Below are 23603 nucleotides of genomic sequence, written 5' to 3'. Positions count from 1 at the left end.
ATGAAGGAAAAATCCAAGAATGCAGCGAAGACGCGCCGGGAGAAGGAGAACGGGGAGTTTTACGAGCTGGCCAAGCTGTTGCCTCTGCCGGCGGCCATCACCTCCCAGCTGGACAAGGCCTCCATCATCAGGCTGACCAGCAGCTACCTGAAGATGAGGGCAGTCTTCCCGGACGGTAGGCTCTCCACCCCGGACACACCAACTCAGGCAGAGTCCGCTGTAGTACTAACAGAGTCCAGGACTAGTCCCGGACCGGGTCCACAGCGAGATGAGGCCAAGTGAGGCCAGAGCAAACAGGCCCCTCAAGACCAGTAGGCTGTGCAATAAAAGCCAGTATAATTAAAAATAATAACTATAATAATAATAATAGCAATAAAAAATGAAGTAGCCTATATCCAAAAATATAATCAAGAGTATTTTAAAGGAAACTTGCTCTTGTTTCCCTGACCTCGATTAGGGACTTTGCCTCGGCCTAGACACCAATCTGCACGTTTTTCTGTCTGTTTTCTTTTTCTTTTTCTTTGTGCGTGTGTGTGTGTGTGTGTGTGTGTGTGTGTGTGTGTGAGTGTGTGTGTGTGTGGCTTAAGTGAATATGGTTTTACGTGTAACTTTTAGTTTTTGTTGCCCAGCATTGAAGAAGAGATATTGTATTTCAGTGGGACCTTCTGGGGACAATATAGATAAATAACATAAACAAACAAACAATGACTAAAATAATTAATAAATAAATAGATAGGCCAACAATTATGGATGTTTTGAAGGATGAAAAAAACACCAGCCAACTTCACTATCCAAATAATAATCAACTGGGCTGTTAGATGCATGTGCCGAATATAAGCGGTCAATCAATGTCTGACGGCGAAACAGCCAGTTATTAGAATAGAATAGAATAGAATAGAATAGAATAGAATAGAATAGAAAGCCTTTATTGTCTTTGTACAACGAAATTAGGAGCGCTGTTCCTGATCAGTGCAATTAATAAGAATAAGACAATTAAGGACAGACAACAAACACAAACCCAATAAATATGGAACTAAATACACTACTGGGAAAATCGATACTGCACTGAAAAACGTGTATTGCTCTCAAAAATAATTGTATATTGCATTTAAAATGTTGAGGGTTAAAAGTTAAAGTGGCTCAGCAGATGATGGTATTTCTCTATAGTGTGTGTGTGTGTGTGTGTGTGTGTGTGTGTGTGTGTGTGTGTGTTGGCGTTAAGAGATCTGAGGTCCAGGGAAAGAAACTGTTCGTAAACCTGTTTGTCAGGCTTCATATGTATTTTTTAATACTATTATTATTATTATTATTATTATTATTATTTTATTATTTTTTTTTTTATGTATTTATTTTAGATAAGCGCGCGTGTATACAGTTGTACTCGCGGCAGACTACATATGGCTCATTTAAAACCAGTTTTCTGTGTAAAACTGACAACTGATTGAGGTCCCTCAGCTCCGAGTGTGTTACACTGCACAGGGGACCCAGGTGAGTCACATGTGGCTGATTTAAGCTCAGATACACACTCAGTGTCCACTTTATCAGCTCCAACTTTATAATCTAATCTAATCCAGTCCAGCTGTTGTGCCATAAAGTTTCCTCTCCTGCTGCCTATAATGCTCAGCTTGTCTTGTTGTCACAGTAATAGAGGTGTTTATTCACTTCTATGTTTGGCATTGAGCTCATAGTTAGTGCTGCTGTTGGACTGAACTGCACTTTACTGACCGCTGTTTCCACTATTCTGTCCCCCTTATTGTATATAAATAGGGAGGACAAAAAATTAGAAATACCTCTCAATATAATGCAGTCCAGTAGCAGACCTCTGCAAAGTACAACCTCAATAATAAACACAGAATTAAAGTGACACATTCTGCACAATGTCAACACAAACTGAACATTATAAACTTTGTTAAAAGGTAGAATTTATGGCAGAGCTTTATGTAATACCCTGATACATACAGATGGAAAGTAGGCTATAGCCTATTTAAGAAGCTAAATCTGCCACAAAGCATCTTTTCTCTTTGTTTGAGATGAATCCATTTTGTACGTGCTCCCTGTCAAAAATACTCTCAACAAACAAACAAACAAACAAACAAACAAACAAACAAACACAGTAAAAGCAGGCATACCTTAGCGCTACGTTTCCAGAAAATAGCCCAGTTTCCAGTTCAGCGCAAGCGTTTCAGAAGTTTCATTTTTTAATTTGTTTTTTTTTTTTTTTTTTTTTTTTTTACTTTTTATATTTAAATTAAACTTTATGACACATTTATTTTTCATTTAAAGCGGATCATTAGAATAGAATAATATCAGGCCTCCAGTCATAACTGAGGTCAGCATACTGCTTCATATATAAAATAAAATAAAATAAAATAAAATAAAATAAAATAAAATAAAATAAATGATAATAATATACTGTAAAGTGTAAATGTATAGGAAAACAGGTGGTTATATTGTGTTAAGCCTACCTGCGTTATAGAATAGAATTAGCCTAATTAGAATAGAATAAAATAGAACAGAATAGAATAATAGAAAAGAAAAACGAATCTACAACAACAACAACAACAACAACAACAACAACAATAATAATAATATAAGAAGAGGAAGAAGAAGAGGAATATTAACTGGCTTCTTCTGTACGGCTCTCTTCATTCATTAATCATGCGATTAGGCCGCTAAATCAAATTTTGATAATTATCATCTAAGTTTTAAAAGTGTTTTCACAGCGTGATTAAAGCTGATGTCCCTTTCAAATGAGCCACTCATTCATCAAGATTAATTAGCTGTTTAATTAGGCCGGCTAGGGCGACGTTTGGGCAGGTTAAAGGGCAGGAAAACAGAGTCCTTCCTCTCTGTCATCACTCATAAACTCAGACGGAACACATGGCCCTTTATGGCCGGGCCACCCGCTGGAGCCCCGCCGGGCCCGGCCACAGCCTTGAGAGGGAGTGTGTGTGTGTGTGTGCGTGTGTGTGTGTTCACATGAGATGCATCAACACCTCGACAACAAGCGTCCACAGCGTGTTAGTTTGTCAGCTCCAGGCCATCCATCATGTCAGCCCGAGCCTCACATCAGCACTCAGTCTGCGAGCCCACACCGAAATTAATATATGTACATAAATTCCAATATATGACATATATGTTCATATATGTAGCCTACAAACTATATGTGAATTAATAAACCTGCATATATAAATTAATTAGGCTATGTGTTGTCAACATAATACTAGGCTATATAAAAATTCATCTTTTAGATATTTATATTATCTGTACATGTACAATTTTTACTATCCCTTTTGTACTATTCCTGTATGGTATATTACTATACCATACAGGAATTCAGCACAGACGTGTTTTTAATATGCATATGCATATATAAATTCTACTATGGGTATTTTATATAGGCTATGTTATAAACTTATATAGGAATAGGCTTATATAAAGGATAATATAGCCTATATTTAACATGTATGGTTGCAACATAGCCTATAATAGGCTACCATGTAGCAAATCTTCCTATGGGTATTTTTCATATATGTAGGCTACATATATAAATTTTACTCTGGGTATTTCATATGTGTTATAATCTTCATATATCCACAGGATGTAGGCTATGTATGTGATAATATGTATGGCTTTATATGTAACGTATATGCAAAATCACTCTTGATATAGGGCCATATATGGACATAGGCCTATGTGATATTTCCGTGTAGGAGACTTTCTTCAAATTATTCTCATTATTCTCACTCGCTGCTGTAAAGAAAACGCAGCCCAGAATCATCGGCCGTGCAGAGTCATCTAATCCCTTAACAAGAGTTAGGTATAGCCTATTAAAAATCCTGCAGTTTATAATCTCGTCCTGAAACTCACCTGGGGAGGCTTCAGCCTCCGCTTTGCATGAGAGAGGCTCCGTCTGTTGTTTCCGTGTGTCTGGGGAGTGATGGACAGGGCTACCCTCCTGTGTGTCACTGTCAGTCCTCCGCCCTCCCAGTTTAAAGCAGAGAGCAGCCGGATGTGTCCCTGAGCTGCCGCCTGTCGCTGCTGGCTCATCTGTTATCATGAGGCGGGTTTGGGTTTGGCAGCATCACTGAAGGGTTTTCACTGCCTCGTTAAAAAATGAAGGCAAGCTCAGTTTGATTCAAAATGCTGTGAGAAGTAGAGGACTGATGTCACTATGCTGAACACACCGGCTCTGGCCGTGTAAAGGCCTTTCTGTCCGTCCTCTCCCGTCCGCAGCGGGAGCGGAGGACCGGCAGGGATTCAGGCGCGTCTGACGGATGACGGACGGCTGATCGATGCGCCTGTTTTCTTTCCGTTGGAAGCTGCGGAGATCACACCGAACAACACCAACTACACGGAGGGGAATCGCTCCCCTCATTTCCCGCATTCAAGCCCTTCCTCCTTATTTTAATTCGATTAAATTTATTTTATGAATCAACGAATGACTCGCACGCAGCGGACTCATATTTTCAGTGAAACTATACGACCGGAGGCTCTGATGCGCGCCTTCAGTCTCAGTTTAGGCCTAAGAAAAGGCTGCAGCTGTGATGGCATGTTTTTATATTGTTGTTCGGTATTTTTAATTTTATTTCGAGCGGCCCTCATATTTAGTATGAACTTAGATTAACATTTTTTGTTTTTCATATTTTCATATTGTCATTGTCAAGTTTGGTATTTTGATAGTTGGTGTTAAAAGGATGGAGAGCAGAGCACCATGAAAAATAAAGAAAGAAAAGAAAAGAACTGCAAAACAACAACAACAACAATAACAACAGCAAAAAACAAAAGACAAACAAACAAACATGATGAATAAAATCCCTCCTCTGGAGTCGGAAACAATATGAAAAACGATTATCTAAGAAACCTCTCTTCTATAGGGGTACAATAATGTAATTTTACTAACATGAAAAGGCCCATTTCACACATTTTGTTCTGCAGTGTAATTCTGCACAGACGACAGTGTCATGGCTCTGAATGTGAACACCAGCCTCATCAGTCTGCGTACAAACAATCACCTTTAGGCTTTTCACCTCTGTTACATTTATAAGCTAGAAAATAACTTCCATGACTTCAAAAAAATCTATAATCTATTTCAGATTAAACATTAACTTAACATTAAAACTATTTTTAATAACAATGACGCACGTCACAAGACAATGAGGAAAACACCACTCTCTATTTTAATAATATAAAATTAAAGTTACATGCCAACACATGCTATCTTTTATTTTATCTTAATATACAAACTACTCAAGTGTGGGAAACAGTTGAAATATTCATTTATTATTTATTACTGACCTACATGTAAGTATTTATTCTGTAAACATGTAACATAATTGATATATGATATATTTGGAAATATGAATTACGGTGTATTTCTATTTTATAGGATATATTTATAATTTATATGAATATTAATTATAAAAATGTAAACATCATTGGTATATGTGCACATATTTACTTTGGAGCTCTTTAATCTTATTATAACTTCACTGGGTAAATTATTAACAGTAATAGGTTATAGACAGTATAATAGAGAATCTGTGTCTTGGTAAATCTAACCACAGGAAGGAAACCTGGGGCATCATAACGCTGGTAGTTACAGGACAGTTGGGTGGATGGTTATGTGTCAGATGGTGGGACCTTCATAACCTGATGACAGCTTGCTTTATTTATTTATTTATTTATTTATTTATTTATTTATTTATTTTAATCACTGATGTGCCTGTTCCCCGTGTTGCCATGCAGGCCTGACACAGACACACTTCTCAATGAGGCTTTTCAGCTTGAATAGTCCAAAACAGGTTCCTTAAAAAACAGTATTCAGCCCTAATATATCATCCGTGTCTGGACTGACACTGAGGAAAATCCCTGCTGAGCATGATGTCCCATCCTCAAACATGCATCTTCTCCATGTTGTTTACACTTTTAAACTTCCAGTAGGGTATTATAGACGTCCAGCCGTCATATCTAAATCACAAAGTGGGGCTGCATCTAAGAGAAGGGCACCACCACTGATAACACCTGTCTGCTCACATTATATTCTGCTGGGTGTGAAGCTCAAACTCCCTGATCACGTTGTACCGCTGCGTTCCCTAAACACAGGGAATCTGATGAAATGTTATGAGAAAACAATGGATAACAAAAATCCAAAGTTAAGCAACAGATTTGATCACCTGTGGAACACAACACTGATGAAGTGTTTTTCTCAGGTGACGTGAGCCAGATAAACCGGTGAAAGGTGAGTATTTTGTGCCACCTTTTCACATTTATTGAGTTGAACGGCAAACTATAATAACACACCAAGAACCTCAAAGAGTATTTCATTGTTCAGAGGTTAGAATCAGTGGATTATTCCCGAGGGGGTAATCCAGGGAATATTATTCCTAACTCACATTGCTGCATTGCAGTGGCTGTCTCTGGGTGCTGTAGATGGCTTCTAGCAGCCAGAATATCACCTTTCTGATACTCAGGGAATAAATCGCAGTCTGACAAGAACAGAAGAACTAAGATGCTGCAAAAGTCAACAGGAAAATAGAAAATCATGTCAGCCTGAATGTGACATGCATAGGTAAGCGTGCAAAGGGACAAAATGTAAAAGAAGTACCCAAAACATTATTGTGTAAAGAAACCAAATTATTCCTGCCACCATAGCCAAATTCGTCCACAGCTGCTTTTTTGTCAGCTATGCTCCAGCTAATGTAATGTCAATAATATTTTCCAGAATCAGTTCTCATCAGCTACTTGAAACTGTAAGTACAAATGTGCTTTTTAAATACATAGTGTATGTCTGACCATTTATGCCACACAGGTATATTTGTTCATGCAGTGCTGAAAACTCAACTTGAATGCATTCTGAGGATTTTAAATGTAGTAAGAGTCACCATAAGTCACCATGCAGAGGCTGAGGTGAGCTCAGATCACTGGCTCAGAGCTGAGGAGGGGGTTTCCTGAAAGCCCTTCTTGGGATTCAAACTTAAGGGTCTGCTCAATTCCAATTTTTCTCAGTAAGAAGCTGGGCTTGCTGAGTTTCTGACAGGTCTGGAATGCATCATGAGAGGAATTTATGCTCAAATCAACTCATTATCATTCATGCGTAAAGAGATACAGACACACCCGCAACCTGTCCCGGCTCTCATGAACACTTAAAGGGGCTGATCTGTCATATTATTAATAGCTATATTCATCATGCAGAGTCTTGGACTTTCACTCGTTGCAAAGCGTGTTTCTCCTCATGCAGTAGGCAGATAAGACGTGGCCATATGATGACAGCCTATATATGTTAAATATATGGTTATGTGGGGAAGAAATTGATGCAGGATTGAATCTGTAGGCTAACAGTGTGCATGTGTAATGACCTTAGCAGGGGTGTGTTTCCCGAAAGTGTCCTTGCCTAACGACGGTTGTAATGATGTAGCCTAGATACAGGAAGTCTGTCATTATTCACAAGCGCACAGCTCACCGCCTGCATGGCACTGCAGCGTTTTCCGCCCACGTTAACCACTTCATGGGAAATGAAGGAATGCCTCCCAGACTTCCCACCTGGTCAGGGAATATGTATAACAACCGATTATTACAGGCATTCATCACAGAGCTGCTGAATATGCAGATTCCCCAGGAAATCCATATAATCACGGCTGAGTTGGTCACTTTTCAGATTTACCGGAAAATCTGCACAATCACGTTTTCCTACACGGACGCAGTACAACCGGTTCAGCTGTAAAAGATGCATTAGACATCTACAAAAGTTTTCTACATGTCTGTCAGTGTGTCTCCCTGAGTGTTTGTCTGCAGATCTCAGGTGTCTGTCTGTCTCTCCTCAGGTCTGGGTGATGGATGGGGGCAGTCGTCCAGGTTCAGCCCTCTGGACAGCATGGCTAAAGAACTGGGCTCCCACCTCTTACAGGTCAGTACACAGACACTAGGACCCAGAACTAGACTTTACCACGGTGCTCACACTTTCTTTGGATTGTCTCCTGTAGATATTCAGCAGAATGTCAACTGATATATAAGCTCAGTAGCATATCAATAAGCTATAAATGACATTTCAGCAACATACTGACATATCGATCGACATTCTGGTGTGTTTGGCTGAGTTGACATTATTGCTGTGTTGTTCTGGGTGAGATACGTCCCTGGGGTCAAGGTTAGGGTTCTGATTGGGTGATGGCTTCCTTGGACACCCCCTTGCTTCTGGTTGGATGAGGGCTGTTGTCAAGCCAACAAATGTTATGACCAATCACAGCGCTGGTGGGTTCATCGTGCCCAGAACTCTTTTGGAATCCATAACAACCCTTCACAAACATGTTAAAATGTAATTTATGGCTTATTGATATTCTACTGAAGAATTGTTGATATTTAACTTACATATCAACTGGCATTCTCTTGAATATTTACAGGGCGCTGTACAAAGTGTGGTGACTAAGTTCTGTACTTTAGCTGCTACCGGCTGCTGATTACTCTCAATTATTTCGATGTGTAATCTGTCATGTACTCAGAAAATACAATATGACGTCTTTCACCAACACTTGCAGTAATGAGGTTTCTCAGTCAAAAATTAACTATAGTCATACCAAAAACCACCGCAAAAACTGTTGGCCTCCCTGTCGTTAGCAGCAGCTGTGATTACTGGCAACAAGCTTAAATGTCCTGAGACCGATCTCAGCCTCAACCATGTGCCACCTAGTGCCATGGAGGAATATTACATCTCATTACAGATCAAGCACATGGCTCCTACTTAAAGAAAAGTGTCACCCTTTAACTAATTATCCATCTTTGCACTAACAAAAAAAAAAAAACTGTGACTTTGGTGTTGATATGCATGCAAAGTTGATGAATGAAAGTTGATGAATGAATGAACACTGGCTGCTCACAAACTGCCCAAAAATTTCCTGCAGCATGACAAACAACGACAGGAAGAAACAGATATTTCCTGTCAGTCACTGTTCTGCTGGGTGGATATTTCTGAAAGAACTGATGAAGGTCTATCGCTGGCATCAGTGCTTGCAAAAGAATTTGATGTTTGATGTTTGCAGTAAATGCTGGCTGCACAGGCATGGCTTCATAAACAGTGTTCACCACGGCCTCCTTCAGGCTGCAGTAAAGGTAAAGTTCAAGTGCATTAGATGCTGCTTCCACTCCGTCTGAGCTGCGTAGTGAAGAGGCTCACGAGCGCATCTACATGCAGCACGCTTGGTTTGAAATGGTTGCAGCGTCGTGCTGATGTCACTGACCAATCAAACTACAGTTAGAACTGAGGCGCATCACCTGTGGTATCGCTCTCTTGGTGCAAGGTGGCGCTGTTTTGCCAGCAATTAAAGATATAGACAGAAGAGCACAGCGATTATGTAAATTAATTAGTAATTATGTTGCAAGCCGGATTTTATTGGTCACTGGGCTGCATCTGGTCCCCGGGCCTTATGTTGTGCACACCTGCACTACACTATGCACTACACTATACTTTGTCGGTACTGTAAAAAAAAAAAAAAGTCGAAATTATAGTAAAAACACAAAAAAAGCGTCAAATAGTAACAGTAAAAGACTATAAATCCAAACTAGCGCACCACTGCAGCAGTGACATTCAAGTACCCTAAACCAACAAACAGTACATTACTTTAATTTTTACTGTCATATTATGTAGAAAACACACAATTTTACCATGAAAATAAACATTTTGGGTAAAATCCTTGGGAAAATACTGCAATTTCAAAAGCATGCATTTACACTACAATTAACAATGTTATTCTTTAAAAGTTACAGATTTCACTCAGTTGTACATTTAAATAAACAGTAGAAAACCATTGACAATTCAGCAAAAACATACCTCAGCTGTAAATACATACTGTAATCTACTGCATACAGGTTTATAGTACAACTGTTATTGTTATGCTAAGGTGTGTGACAGTAGGCTTGTTTTCCCTGCCACACTATATTACAACAAGTCTCAGGTTAGCTGTAGCTGCAAGAACATTTGGAGTGTTATGCAAATGTTGAAATAAAATTAAATAGAATTACATAGCTTAGTAAATGAAATATTAGAAGTAAGACCAATACTACAAAATTAGGCTGTGGGTGACCTTTGGTTATACTTTAGGAATCAAACAGAAACACAAATCACATATTTCAGTGTGGGGAGTCTGATTACACACAGATAAGTTTTGAAATAACTTCAGAGTAAAAGCACCATCCAGTCTTACATTATGTGGGCACATGTATGTTCGAACAACATGCTGCTGGATTTTAAAAATCACTACCATCTGATTTCTGTCCCTCCAGACCCTGGACGGCTTTGTTTTTGTCGTTGCCTCTGATGGTAAAATCATGTACATCTCTGAGACGGCGTCGGTCCACCTCGGCCTGTCCCAGGTAAGTTACCTGAAAACTCCAGGAGCCGCTAGTCAGTACAAGCTGTGCATCTGTTCTGCTGAAACCTGTTGGGAAATACAAAAATAAATGAATAAAGAAAGAAACTGCTTGAGGAAAATGAGAGAATAGGAAAAGGAATCAATAAGTAAATAAATGTGTGTGTGTTGCAGGTGGAGCTGACAGGGAACAGTATATTTGAGTACATCCACCCGTCCGACCATGATGAGATGACAGCAGTGTTGAGCTCTCACCAGCCCCCCCACCATAACTTTTCACAAGGTACTCCAAAGTCTTGTTCTTTCTATAAAGTATGCATGTGAATCAAGGTTAGAACTGACAACAGAAGTGTTTGAAAAGCAAGAGAGTGTTTGTTGTCCACTCAAAACTGTGCTACAGGTATTGGGAAGACATTAACCCTGGGAGCATAAAGAAGGAAGGGACAACACATCACAGTGACAGCATTCCAAATTTGCACTGGTGCCAGACTTGTGGTGCCACTGATGTACTGACATCAATGGGATGAGCATGGAAAACCCCTCTATACACCGCTGTACCTCTGCTGTTTGAACTTTGACAGGATGGAAAGTCAGCTGTGTAACAAAACACACTTTACTTAATGCAGAGTGGTGCTGTTTGTCCAGTGTGCACATTAGTTGTCCTTGTCACTGGACTCAAATCATCAGGAGTCTGTCATCTGCATAAAGTGTAGCATGAAACCCAGCTCTGGCCAAAAATTGCTAACCTTAGCCACATGGAATTTTAAAATATACAGCCCCATAGATAAAATATGAGCTGGTTAGCAAAAGACGAACATAACTCTGACACCTGGCTGTGCCACTAACCTGTTCACTGAGGCAAAACAGGGACAGCCACACAAAATAGCCGTCTGTCCACTGTGGTGCCGCTGTGAGCGAGGGCTGTCTTCCAGCCAGACGGTGTTAATGTCCCTCGGCCTCAAGGCGCGAGAACAAAAACCATTCGTGTTTCCCCTGTTATGCCGATCACCTGCAGTCTGGTCCCGTCCATTTAGGTGAGTGGGAGGAAGGAAGCGAGAGGTTTAAGTCCGCAGACCTGGCACCAACTAACTACTGTACAGCTACGAACCACAGGATGTTCTTTACTTTGGAAAGTTTGTCCAGTTTGTTCAGTTTGTCCAGTTTTTGGTGGATCTGTCCCGTTGTGTGTTGGATCTCCACCGCTGCCAGCTCTCTCACCATATATCGCATAACATCCTCATTTCGCCAAACCCCGCTGGGCCATTAGCACCTGGAAACTGGCCCCGACAGCCCCAACATGGAGCCATCAAAGACCAGAATGGAAGTGCAACTGGCCCTGGCAGCACGAGCACGCCAACAGTTTTTATGCTTGGCTTTGATTTTCAAGTGTGAGTCCTTAACCAAGAGCTCACTGTAAGGCCTGGGGTAATAAATACAAATGTGAATCAAGGCCATCCTAAGCCCTGGGCTACAGTAGCCTAAGCCCAGGGTTTAGGTTAGTCCAGGGCTGAGAAAGAAACTGTGAAAAGGGCTCAAGTCTCTCATTCATCAGGCTCCCTGTCTGCCACTGTGATGGCATATTTATATTAATCCCTCTCTCTGTGCTCGCTAGAAGGCCCAGCATTTCCATATGCATTAATGTGTTTTCATCAGGCGTTTGGTCCCTGTGAATTCCCACGTCTGAAATGCTTGATGATAGTTTCCACTGTAGTTACAATGGATTATTGATTTTTCTCCTTATGTGTAATTTATTTAAAAAAAAAAAAAAAAAAAAAAAGTAGAAGATTGATTTTAAGTTCTCTGGTTTCCCTTAGTCATATCATTTTATTAGGGCTGCCCTCTATGTGGAAGAGCACAGGGTCACCATGAGACTTAATCCACACAATTTAAATCTGAATCCAGATTATCCAAATTGGCAAATGGCAATTTAAATCTTTGCAGCTGTCCTAATAAATTTTATAGGGTGTATATTCTCAAAAGTATCCACATATGATTGTTGCATTTGATTATTAGTGGTAGAAGGGGGGCGGTGTGTGAGGAGGTATTATTCTGAAAAAATAACCCAGAAATTTTGAGATTAAAGGCATACATTTATGACAAAATTATGAGATTATAAAGTCACAGATTTATCGGGAAAAATCAGGAATTGTAAGAATAAAGTTATAATTTCATGGGGAAAAAAAACAACACAAATTTATCAGAAAAAAAAATAGAAAAGTAGTTTGTTCTCCTCCTGTGAGATCCAGTCAGAAGGAAATCCTGCTGGTTTGAATCCAGAATCCTAATCTCCTCCTCAGCATCTGGACTCTGAAGAGACGTTGCTGTGACTTGGGCTGATTCAGAAGAAAACAATCTACTGATTCTGGGCTCAAATCAGCAGCATTTCCTTGTTAATCCCATTTGCTGAGGTGATCAGCTGCCGGCCTGAGACACGGTGTGAAGGCTGATCCAACCTCGTAAAGTCAACATGTGTGGTTCCTTTGCCTAAAAAAAGACGGTTTTTCCAATAATTTTTTGTAAACACTGTTGTAGGGGCATCCCTATCACACATCCTTTACTTTTTTTGGTTGAAAAAGTGAACACCATTAGGATGAAATCAGATGTGACCGGGCATCATGCAGTTAAATATTTCAGCCTGTGTGGAGTTGTGTAGTAATGATTTTCCCTGCAGCAAACAGATGTTTACATTGAGTGCAGGATTTGTGCTATTCAATATACAGAAGCCATATAGTATTAACAACAAACAAAACTGATTGAGTGCTGATTCACCTTTGCATTTGTCACAGTTTCACTGCAATGTAATTTTGTTTTTTGTGATTATATAACATGAAAATAGTGTGTCTGTTTTGTGTGTCTTTGGGTGACAGAGTATGAAATGGAGCGCTCTTTCTTCTTGAGGATGAAGTGTGTCCTTGCTAAACGCAACGCAGGCCTGACATGTGGAGGATATAAGGTGGGTAAACCACTGGGTTGTCTTCTGTTCCAGTTCTGTTTTCAAAAGTCACATTATCACTTTATTATAGATCATGTCAGGATGCGAGTTCCCTCAAATAATTTACGCAAGTAATTATTAATTTATTATTAGTAATTTATTGGTCACCTTCAGCTATCTACAGTGGTAGGTAGATTGATGAAATCTAGGATTGCTCTAGACATTTAAGTGGACAGTTATATTTGCATACAGGATACCACTAATGGTGGTAGCTCCATTAATCATCTGACAGGTCCGGTTTGTCATGTTGGATATCTTTGAAAAATCCCAGTTCTGGTCGGATGCAGCTGGCTAGCCCATTTCACTCAAAAATCAAGCCAGGGGTTCAGTGAGGGCTCCATATGGATCCTCCCCAAGTCATTTAAACAGTATCTCTCTCTCTTTGTATCTGATAAAAATTGTCGTCAGATTTGTGAATAAAGACTGGTTGTAATTCTACACTGGCAAGAAGCTAGAGATAGATTATGTAAAACAAAGATTAAACCAAAGCTGCAGATGGCAAAACACCTGCCATCCAAAACAACCCAGCAACTGAGGAAGATAAATCTTGTCGTCATGATCAGCAGGTAGAGGTGCAGGAGAATGGAAGCTCAGCTGGATTTCTACTGATGTCTGTTGAGCAGCAGTGGAGCAGTGAGTGGTCTGTATCCTGCTCAAGGGCACTACCAACTCTGCTGTACTTATTGAAGGGATAGTTCACTCATTTTGAAAAAAAAAAAAAAAAAAAAAAAAAAAAAAAAATATATATATATATATATATATATATATATATATATATATATATATATATATATATATATATATATATATATATTATTATTATTATTTTTTTATTTTATTTTTTTTTTTTTCACAGGGATTGTGTCTGGTCGGGCAGCACCTTTTCCGTAGGCAGTGTTTGTTTGGAATATAAATGTGTCTTGAACCTGGACTGTGCTTGAAAACCACTGGTCTAGACTAAAAGGAATCCATTTTTATCAAGGTCTGATGTGATGATGTAGCGTACTCTGACACCAAGCCAAAGGTTTAGTCGTTAGTCTGGAATCAGGATTCAGCCCAGGTCTTTTGGTCCAGCTGCTAGCAGTTGGATACCATTGAGTTTGAACATCAGAATCAAGTGCTCACATGCCTTTTGAATTTATTTGAATGTCTGTTTTGCTGAGAATCCTTCTGTGCCGTTTTTCCCAGGTCATCCACTGCAGCGGCTACCTGAAGATCCGTCAGTACATGATGGATATGGCTCTGTACGACTCATGCTACCAGATTGTGGGTCTGGTGGCGGTCGGCCACTCCCTCCCTCCCAGCGGCATCACCGAGATCAAACTCCACAGCAACATGTTCATGTTCCGTGCCAGCCTGGACTTCAAACTCATCTTCTTGGACTCCAGGTAGGAGAAAGGATTTACTGAGTGGGTGGATAGATGAAGACAGGTGAGTGGATAACATGAAACCATAGCGATTCTTGTGGGGAAACTCGAGACGACGGGGCATCAGATGATTTTTTCTGAAATTCTAAAGTGTAAATTTGCAAGAAATAACAAGAAAATTGTTTTTCTTTTACTTTCTTTTTTTTTCATTTTTTGATGTCATCAAGTTCTACTTTGCAATGAGATTTAGTAACAAGGCAATCCTGGTGATTTGAGCCCAGAGTCACAATATTACAGTACAACAGAATATCCAGACTTTGAGGAGACATCGCTGTGTATTCCAAAGAGAACAACATACTAATTTGAAAGTTTTTTTCTTATAAATTTGTGATTTTTCTGACATTTTTGTTTTGTGTGTGTATGGAAATTTGTGACATTATAATCTCAGAATTTTTTTTCTAATAAGTTTGGGATTTTTTTTCTGGTACTATCTCAGAGAATATCCAATATTTTTTTCTCAAAAATTTATAATGTTAATCTCGGAGATTCAGCCATAAAAGAAAAAGGTTTGAGGTCTCTGAAAGTTTTTTTCATATCTTAGTGGAATGAATAAAAAAAGAACGACCAATGGCTCCTTTAAAATCCAAACTGTTGGATGTGTTATTATCATTACATCATTATCATTACATGGGAACTGCTTAGAGGACAATCCAGATATTGTCAGCAATATCTTGATGATGCAGTTTTCCTCACTGACGTCACTGTGATTTCTTCATGGGAGACAGGGTGGCAGAGCTGACGGGCTACGAGCCTCAGGACCTGATAGAAAAGACCCTGTACCACCACGTCCATGGCTGCGACGTCTTCCATCTGCGCTACTCTCACCATTTATGTGAGTTCTCTCTCCACACCACATTTACAACGAGCGAGCTGTAATGTACCTCCATGTACCTCGTAAATATGATTACTCAAAAGGCAACAAGTCTTGTGACTGCACTGAAGCTACTCTCAGCGTCTCCGTGCCTTTTGTATGATGGATCTCTCCCTGTATGACTGTTGCATGTTGGTGTAAAATAGTAGCTCTGGAAAGAAGCCCTTAAAATGTGATTCTGATGGGCGGACTCCAAAACCTGATGTTTCAGAAAGTTACAAACTATTCTGCAACTCAAAGTCTACTGCAGCTGCACTGGGAAGCTCCAGATGTGATTTCACATTATCTATGCCAGCTGGCTATCAGAATAGAAGTAAATACAACCAAACAACAAAATGGGCCCAGAAATGCGAGGTACATTGCCAATAGTTAGTTTAGTGTGGGGATTTCCTTTAAAACTGTTTTTTTTTTTTTTTCATCTTGTCTGCGCTTATATTTCACATTCTCTCTATTTCACCCTGTTCTTTCTCTTCCCTCTAGTGCTGGTGAAAGGGCAGGTCACTACTAAGTATTACCGCATGTTATCGAAGCATGGAGGCTGGGTGTGGGTGCAGAGCTATGCCACCATCGTGCACAACAGCCGCTCCTCCAGGCCTCACTGCATTGTCAGTGTTAACTACGTCCTCACGTGAGTTAACATCCTCCTGTCAGACACTGCTCTGATTAAAACCAAGAGTGTGGACAGCTTAAAGAAAATGCCCTGTGTGTGTGTGTGTGTGTGTGTGTGTGTGTGTGTGTGTGCAGTGACATAGAGTGTAAGGAGTTGCAGCTGTCTGAAGAGCAGAATCAAGCCACTAAGCCTGGCCTCAGCTTGACTTTCTCTCAGGACCACCGCAAACAACTCAAAACCAAAGCAGTCAAGATCAAGACCAAACCCAAAACAACGCCTTATCCTCAGGTAGGACTTCAAATTGACATGCAAACAATATTTCAGGGTAAACAATGGTGAAAGTAAGTTCTCCCATAATTATCGCAGAAAATGAATTACACCACAGAGGATATTTCTTGAGTATCTGCAGGATTGTGCAGGGAAAAAAATTTAGAGTCCTGGACTTGGAAACATCCAATTCATATCTTAGGGAGTCAAGAATTTGCAGGCTTTTTCTTGTGGAAACAAGACAAATAGTGTTACTGATTTATCAAGCTGCTGATGAAGAAAAGCAGAGCTGCTACAAAATGTGTGTTTGGCCAAATACATACAGTACAGGCCAAAAGTTTGGACACACCTTCTCATTCAATGCGTTTTCTTTATTTTCATGACTATTTACATTGTAGATTCTCACTGAAGGAATCAGAACTATGAATGAACACGTGTGGAGTTATGTACTTAACAAAAAAACGTGAAATAACTGAAAACATGTTTTATATTCTAGTTTCTTCAAAATAGCCACCCTTTGCTCTGATTACTGCTTTGCACACTCTTGGCATTCTCTCTCCTGTGTTCTCAGGACAGTTTATCTCTCCACTGCAAACATGGGAGCTATGGAACAGCCTCTGATTGGTGGATAAATCTACATTTGCTACCTGTTGCGAGTTCTTCCATTAAAAATGTGAAAACACAAAAAACAAAGTTTGTCTTTGCCAGTAGATTCTGTTGTTGTCAAGCAGCTAGATCTTCCTACTTTTAATAAGCCTTCAGAAGTCAAAGTCTTGGGCAGATGACTCCTGGTCCAGGTCACCATGTAGACCACACCTGTGTTGATCTTTCTGTCAGGTAACCACCAAGAGGTATAAGCTTATCAGCTCATCAGTTACCAGTTGGAGCCCTGCCTGTTTTCTGTCCTGACTCAGTCTGTGCCCTGTCAGTTTACTCGTCCTGAGACCCCTGATCTACCAGAACATCACAACCTTACGACTTCCCTATTGAATTGCTGCCTGGCGCACCTCTTGCCAGTAGCCGGCTTTACAGAGTCGATGGAGAGCTGGAAGAGCTCTCTGTCTGCTGGAAACATGTGCCTGCCTACCTTGCCTCTTGGAAGTGGTTTCTTTGTTGAAAAGAAAGACAAGACCTTTTGCCCATGCATTGATTCCAGGGGTCTCATCAGCATTATGGTAAAGAACCATAAAGGCAGAATGGTAAAGTATCCCGTGCCTCTCATGATTTCGGCTTTCAATTCTCCCCAGGGTGCCATGGTTTTCCCACAACATGACCTCTGCAATGCTTAGCACTTCATCAGATCAGTGAAGGGGATGAATGACTTCAACACTCCCCTTGGGCACATCAAATATGTGGTGATGTTGTTTGGACTCACTAATGCCCCCACTATCTTCCAGAACCTTGTTTTATCTTCATCTACCTGGATGATATCCTGATCTTTTCCAGAAACCTTACTGGACATGTTCAGCATGTCTGTTATGTCCACAGATGGCTCCTGGGGAATTGTTTGTAAAAGCATAAAATGCAAATTCCATGTGTCATCCATCACGTTCCTGGGCTACATGGTTGCAAAGGGACAGGTAAAAATGGACCCAATGAATGTCAAAGCAGCCCAAGAAGGGCTGTGCTTACAACTGTAAGCAGCTTCAACTGTTCTTTGGCTTTGCCAAGGAACCGTTAGAATAAGAGATTCATCTGCAATTACAGTTGTCTTGTGGCTCCACTAACTGCTCTGACTTCCACCTCTAAACAATTTAGGCACCCATGTGCCATCCTGGTGTAACCTGAACTCTGGCCTTCCTCCATAGATAGTTCTGGTAGTCATCCCTGGAGAAGGACGCCAAATCTTTTGTCTCTGTCTGTCCTGTCTGTGCACAGAACAAGATGTTCTCTCAACCCAGCACCGGTCTGTTGTGTCCTCTGCCTGTCTTTCACCACTCTTTGTTATATCTTACTCTGGATTTCATCACTGGACTCTCAGCCTCTGACAGTAAAACTAATACTCCTCGTCATTGACCCTATTAGTAAATTTGCCCATTTCCTGCCTCTGTCCCTGTTCCTTCAGCCAAGGAAAATGTCAGAGATTGTTTCAGACCGGAGTCTTCAGTTCACTTCAGTGTCTAAAGAGCTTTTTGCTCAGCCATTGGTGCTACCATGAGCATCTCTTCCAGATTCCATTTGCAAACCAACAGTCTGGGAGGGCTGAGAGGGCCAACCAAGAGCTTGAAACCACACACCATTGCCTCGCTTCCACCAGTCCATCCACCCGGGCCTTGAGCCGCAGGTATGTCTCCAGTGCCTGTATGGCTATCAACCCCTGGTCTTTCCACCCCAGGAGAAGGACCTCCAGGTTCCATTCTGCAGGCCTGTGTCTGTTGATGCCAAAGGATCTGGCATTGAGCCTGGTCTTCCCTGCTGAAAGCCTCTGATTGGCATCAGCAACTGGCCATCCGTTGCTGCACCCCAGCTCCTAATTACATCCCAGGAGAACAGGCATGGCTTTCAATCAAGGATTTGACATTAAAGACTGATGCTGAGAAACTTTTACTCAGATTCACCGGCCTGTTCCCAGTGTATTAAGTCATTAATCCAACTGTTGTCAGCCTGAAACCTCCCTGCACTCTCTGTCTTTCATGTGTCCCATCTCAAACCTGTCACCTCTGGTCTGCTAGTTCTGCCAGCCCCTGCTACTCTGACTCTTTGGGTTATTGATGGCCATAGCACCTACACAGTCTGACACCTGCCGCCATGGCTGTGGACCACTAGTACCTTGTGGACTGGGAAGAATATGGCACAGAGGAGACATGTTGGGTACCCTGTCAATACATCTATGACTCCACCATGATCTGAGAGTTCCACCCTGACAAGCCCGATGGGTCACCTGGAGGCACCTGCAGGAGAAGGGTATTATCATGATCTCTTCTCAGTGACCACCTGTTGCCCATCTGCCTGTTGTGTGAGTGAGTTTATTATTTATTTCAGCATTTTCAGTATGAGTGATGAGTGCTTGGTGTGTTTCTGGTTTTAGTCTGTCTGTCTGTCTCTGCATTTTATCCCCTCCCTGCTTGTTTCTTTGTCTCTCCTCTGCATTCCCTCACTCTCTCATGCTCCACCTGCCTGTCACTCTACGCACCTGATCCGTATACTGCAATTAGCACACCTGCCAGCCATCAGCTCATCACGACCTGCACTACAAATACCTTGCTGCAACATTCAGTCCCTGCCGGATTGTAATGCAACACCAGCTAGCCCGTCCACCTTGTCATTCTCCAAACCTGCCAGTCCTCATTCATTGTTCTGGATCTCTCTGCCAGGTTCAGCCCAGCACCAACCAGCCCTCACCTCTTCAATCATTCTCTATTCAAAATAAATCTTTTGTTACACCTTACCTTGCCTGCCTGGTGGAGACATATGTAACCCCTCAGTGTTCCAAACTAACAAGTTGCTAGTAACAACTATCATGAAATCCCAAGAGATAAACATCTCAACATACAACCAACACACAGCACTTGACTTAGTCTTTATGGTTGAATAGCATTGTTTATTGTGGGTATTGTTGTTTCTGGTCACACCTATATTGTTTTCAGAGTTGCTTTAAAAGTTTTGACATACGTGGTCTTAGCCTTGGTTAGGGAATAGCTAGTAGGGTGTTTTCTGAGGCTAGGTGTTTGAAAGTAAGGGTTTAAGTGCTCAGCCATCTGTGCCACGCAAAACAAAGTCAACAGTAAAATCTTAAATTCTAAAACAGAGAGCAGAGGCTAACATGAGGGAAATATGATCATGTCTCTAGAATTTACAGTAGTTAAAAGTACACAATATAGTTTGTGCCTACTCATGGTGTGATAATACACTCAGTGGGAAATAGGTTTGTTTTATTTAACTCATTGTTTGTTTATCACATTTTTCCAATGTATGGAATATGCCAACAATGCTCATAGCTGCTAGAAGAACATGTGATGTAGCACTACAGAGCCAGTAGTGGTCTCATTAGCTATCTGTAAAGATGAAACTTTAAGGCATGCTGCACTTCTGTCCACACCTACTCAGTTATGTGGCTACAGGGACTTTGTCTCTGACAAATACTAAAATTACCTGCTGTTTCAGAATCAGGCTCATGTATTTCAGTGGTAGCAAAAGTAACCATCATTACTGATGTTGTTTGTCTCTGGACGCCCAACAGTCCAGCAGCTCGTTCCAAACAGATAAACCCAGTTGCTCCCCACAGAGAGGGTTGCGGAAGGAGAGCCCCCCCTACCAAGCCACTGCTTGCAGGGAGCAGAGTTCAAGCTCCACCCCTGAGGCAGGCCAGGTTTCCTGCAGTGCCCCCTACAGCCTGACCTTCCCCTATGCCTACAGCCATCTGCATCTTGAAAGTCAGACCAGGCTTCCGGGCTCGGCTGCCACCTCTCAGCTGGCTCATCAGCTCATCAGCTCCCTGCAAGGAAGGACGCCTGTTGGTTGGAGCATCAGCAGTCCCAAGACCCAGGACACCCTGAGCCCCCCGGCACCCGAAACATACACAGGTAGCTCCTTTCTCTATGGGACTTTCACTTGTTACCTTAAAAATTACTTTCTATGAAATGAAAAGCACAGGTTTTTCTACATTAACCATCCATCCAAAACCATCCATGCCCCAACCCAAGTGTTACTGGAAGCCACAAAACAGCCAGGCCGATCAGTGTCTTTTGAGGAACTACAGCTATGTTGGATTGAATTGGAAAACACAAAACAAGCCCAGACTTTGCACAGCTGCACTATGTCCAGTCAGTAAGCTGTTAATGCAAGTGATGATTATGACTGAGTGTTGTTTAATCCTTGGTTGAAGCTAATTTACTCAGTATTAGCCTGGTACAGCCACAAATATTTTTTTGGTGTCAATTTTTCAACAGCTGCTGAGGGTCTGAGCAGTTGTGAAAAGAATTTGTGGAAATCTATGTCCATGTTTCTGTTCCATGCTGATTGGTCCCACCATTCACTGTGTGGCTTCCAATAGTGCCTCTGTTAGAGCATGGCCTGATCAGCTGGCTGTGTGAGGTTTCATGCAGCTTATGTGCTCCAGTGTCTGAAACTGACTCAATCTCCAAACTGGCACGTTGTAGTAACCATGCTAACGGTGTTTGTAAATAATAAGCAAAGAAGGTACGGTGATGTGTAAAATTTACCAACACTCCCAACACTTATAGAAACAGCTGTCACTGTTGGTATGGACAATTAATTATTTACTATCCCATGGGACCCTCCTTCATTTGAATATGTCAGGATTATACCTCCTTCTACAGTATTTCTATGATCAGTTCACCAACAGAGCCATCCCCTATCAGCCAATCATTGCAGGCTCGGTAAGACAGCTCATTCATGAAACACACCATCCACAGCAACGAGGTCAACTCTGTCTCTTAGCTTCAAATTTTTCCTAATTCCTTTTTGTGAGTTTTATGAAAAGGCCAGCTTTGTAAATACGATTTAAGAGGGTACTGTTAGCCAGGAACTTGGAGTCCTGCTCAGGGGAATTCTTGGTGGTGAGATAAAAATGCTCCATGAAAACATCCTCTGATGACACTGATTACAGTTCAGGAGAGGGAGAAGTCTGAGGTCTTACGTCGTGTTCTCACAGTGAAGTTTGTTTTCTCTGTCAGGCCCTGTGTTGCCAGCTATCCGGAGGTACCCTGAGGAGAACCAGCATGAGGTCTTCTCGAGCAGTGCGGCCCTGCACCCAAACAGTAGGTTCAAGGAAGAGCCCTACGAACATTACATGCTTGTCCACAGCAAGATGTCAGATGTTCACCCACACTCCCACCCTCAGGCCACCAGGGACAGCAAGCTGCCGTTTAGCCAAGACATCCGCTACAAGGCTAGTAGAGGCAGTGAGGGACCTCAGGCTGACAAGGCCCTGGCTTGCCCCCTGCTCAGTGGTCTGGTGCTGGGGAAGGGTGAGCAGGCTGGCTCCATCCACGGTGTGGGCCAGCCTCTCCCTATGCAGGTGGTGCTGGAACAGAGGAGGAGGTTGTGCATGATGGAGGCGCCGTACACTCACCCAGCTGCTGGATTTCCACAACCTGTAGACAGCCACCGGCAGCGTGGAGCCCCCAAAGACCTGGAGCCTGAGTCTGGGCAAGAGGACAGGAAAATGTGGATAGGCATGGGGGTGGGGCTTCCCGCCCGCGCCCCATATGTGTCTTTGAACTTTCACAAAGTCTTGGGCAAACATGGTTCGCTTAAAGCGCCCCCATATACTACACTGAGCCATTTAACAGACAGCTATGGTTACCATGGTAATGAGATGGCATCTTACAGCTGTCACAGCCAAAGCCCCGCCTCCAGCCCTTCCCCTGAAGGCCACAGGGAGATCCCACATTACATTGGCACATCTGTCATCATCACCAATGAGAGGTGACCCAGGATCCAAGCTAGAGACTTTATCATTAGCAGAGACTGTCAGCTTGGACTGCAGCTCAGACACACAGTGGCTTTATCTGGAACACTTTCCTCATGACAGACCTCTGGTTTGAAGAAATATGAATGCTAGAGTCCTTCAAAGAGCCAATCATCACCTCTATGGAATATATTCTAGTTTTGCAATCTGTTCCTTCAGTCAGCACTGTATGACATGCAGTGAAACAGCTTTTCTTTTCTTAAGATGTCAAGTATCTTTCACCCATTCAAGGCAAATCCTTGTGATGCATATATGAAATACGGCTTTTGCAGAAATTGAGCTCATTCAGTTTCTTCTGTTCTTTTTTTTTTCTGGGGGAAAAATGAATATTATTCAACCCATTCCAAACGTGGGCTTCGGATATCATATTATATAAATTGAGCCTAATTTTGTATTCATCCCAAATAGTTTTGCTACACATATAAAATCATATTTCTGATAAAACATTTTCATATGCGAACACTTGGCGGCCTGTAACTCTTTATATTCAGTCCTGTAACATGTATGAGACAGCCAGTGTTGGGCCAGAGACCATTAGGCAAATTCTGGAAACCATCTTTCATGGAATGTAACATGAGTATTGGCAGAACATTATTCAAATGCAGTTGTTAGTGTGCACTACCGCGGCTGAGAGTGGGAGTC

General features: G+C 41.6%; 1 protein-coding gene across 1 annotated transcript; it reads left to right on the top strand.

Annotated features, from left to right (window-relative positions):
* On the top strand, nt 1–22922 carry sim2 (SIM bHLH transcription factor 2). Its single transcript, XM_030068138.1, has 11 exons — nt 1–175; nt 7824–7906; nt 10276–10365; nt 10536–10644; nt 13229–13314; nt 14542–14741; nt 15506–15612; nt 16132–16279; nt 16396–16549; nt 20709–21051; nt 22165–22922. The coding sequence occupies exons 1-11, from the start codon at nt 1–3 to the stop codon at nt 22920–22922; spliced, it is 2253 nt and encodes a 750-aa protein (XP_029923998.1).
* The last annotated feature ends 681 nt before the right edge of the window (nt 22923–23603 follow it).

Source organism: Myripristis murdjan, chromosome 14, assembly GCF_902150065.1.
Source record: "Myripristis murdjan chromosome 14, fMyrMur1.1, whole genome shotgun sequence".
Lineage (NCBI taxonomy): Eukaryota > Metazoa > Chordata > Actinopteri > Holocentriformes > Holocentridae > Myripristis > Myripristis murdjan.
The sequence above is the reverse complement of the archived record's forward strand: the minus strand, read 5'-3'. Positions and strand labels throughout refer to the sequence as shown.

Coding starts and splice junctions, on each gene's coding strand:
- sim2 (XM_030068138.1), top strand. CDS start 1: ATGAAGGAAAAATCCAAGAATGCAGCGAAGACGCGCCGGGAGAAGGAG. Junction 10,366..10,535: donor TCCACCTCGGCCTGTCCCAG/GTAAGTTACCTG, acceptor TGTGTGTTGCAG/GTGGAGCTGACAGGGAACAG. Junction 16,280..16,395: donor AGTGTTAACTACGTCCTCAC/GTGAGTTAACAT, acceptor GTGTGTGTGCAG/TGACATAGAGTGTAAGGAGT.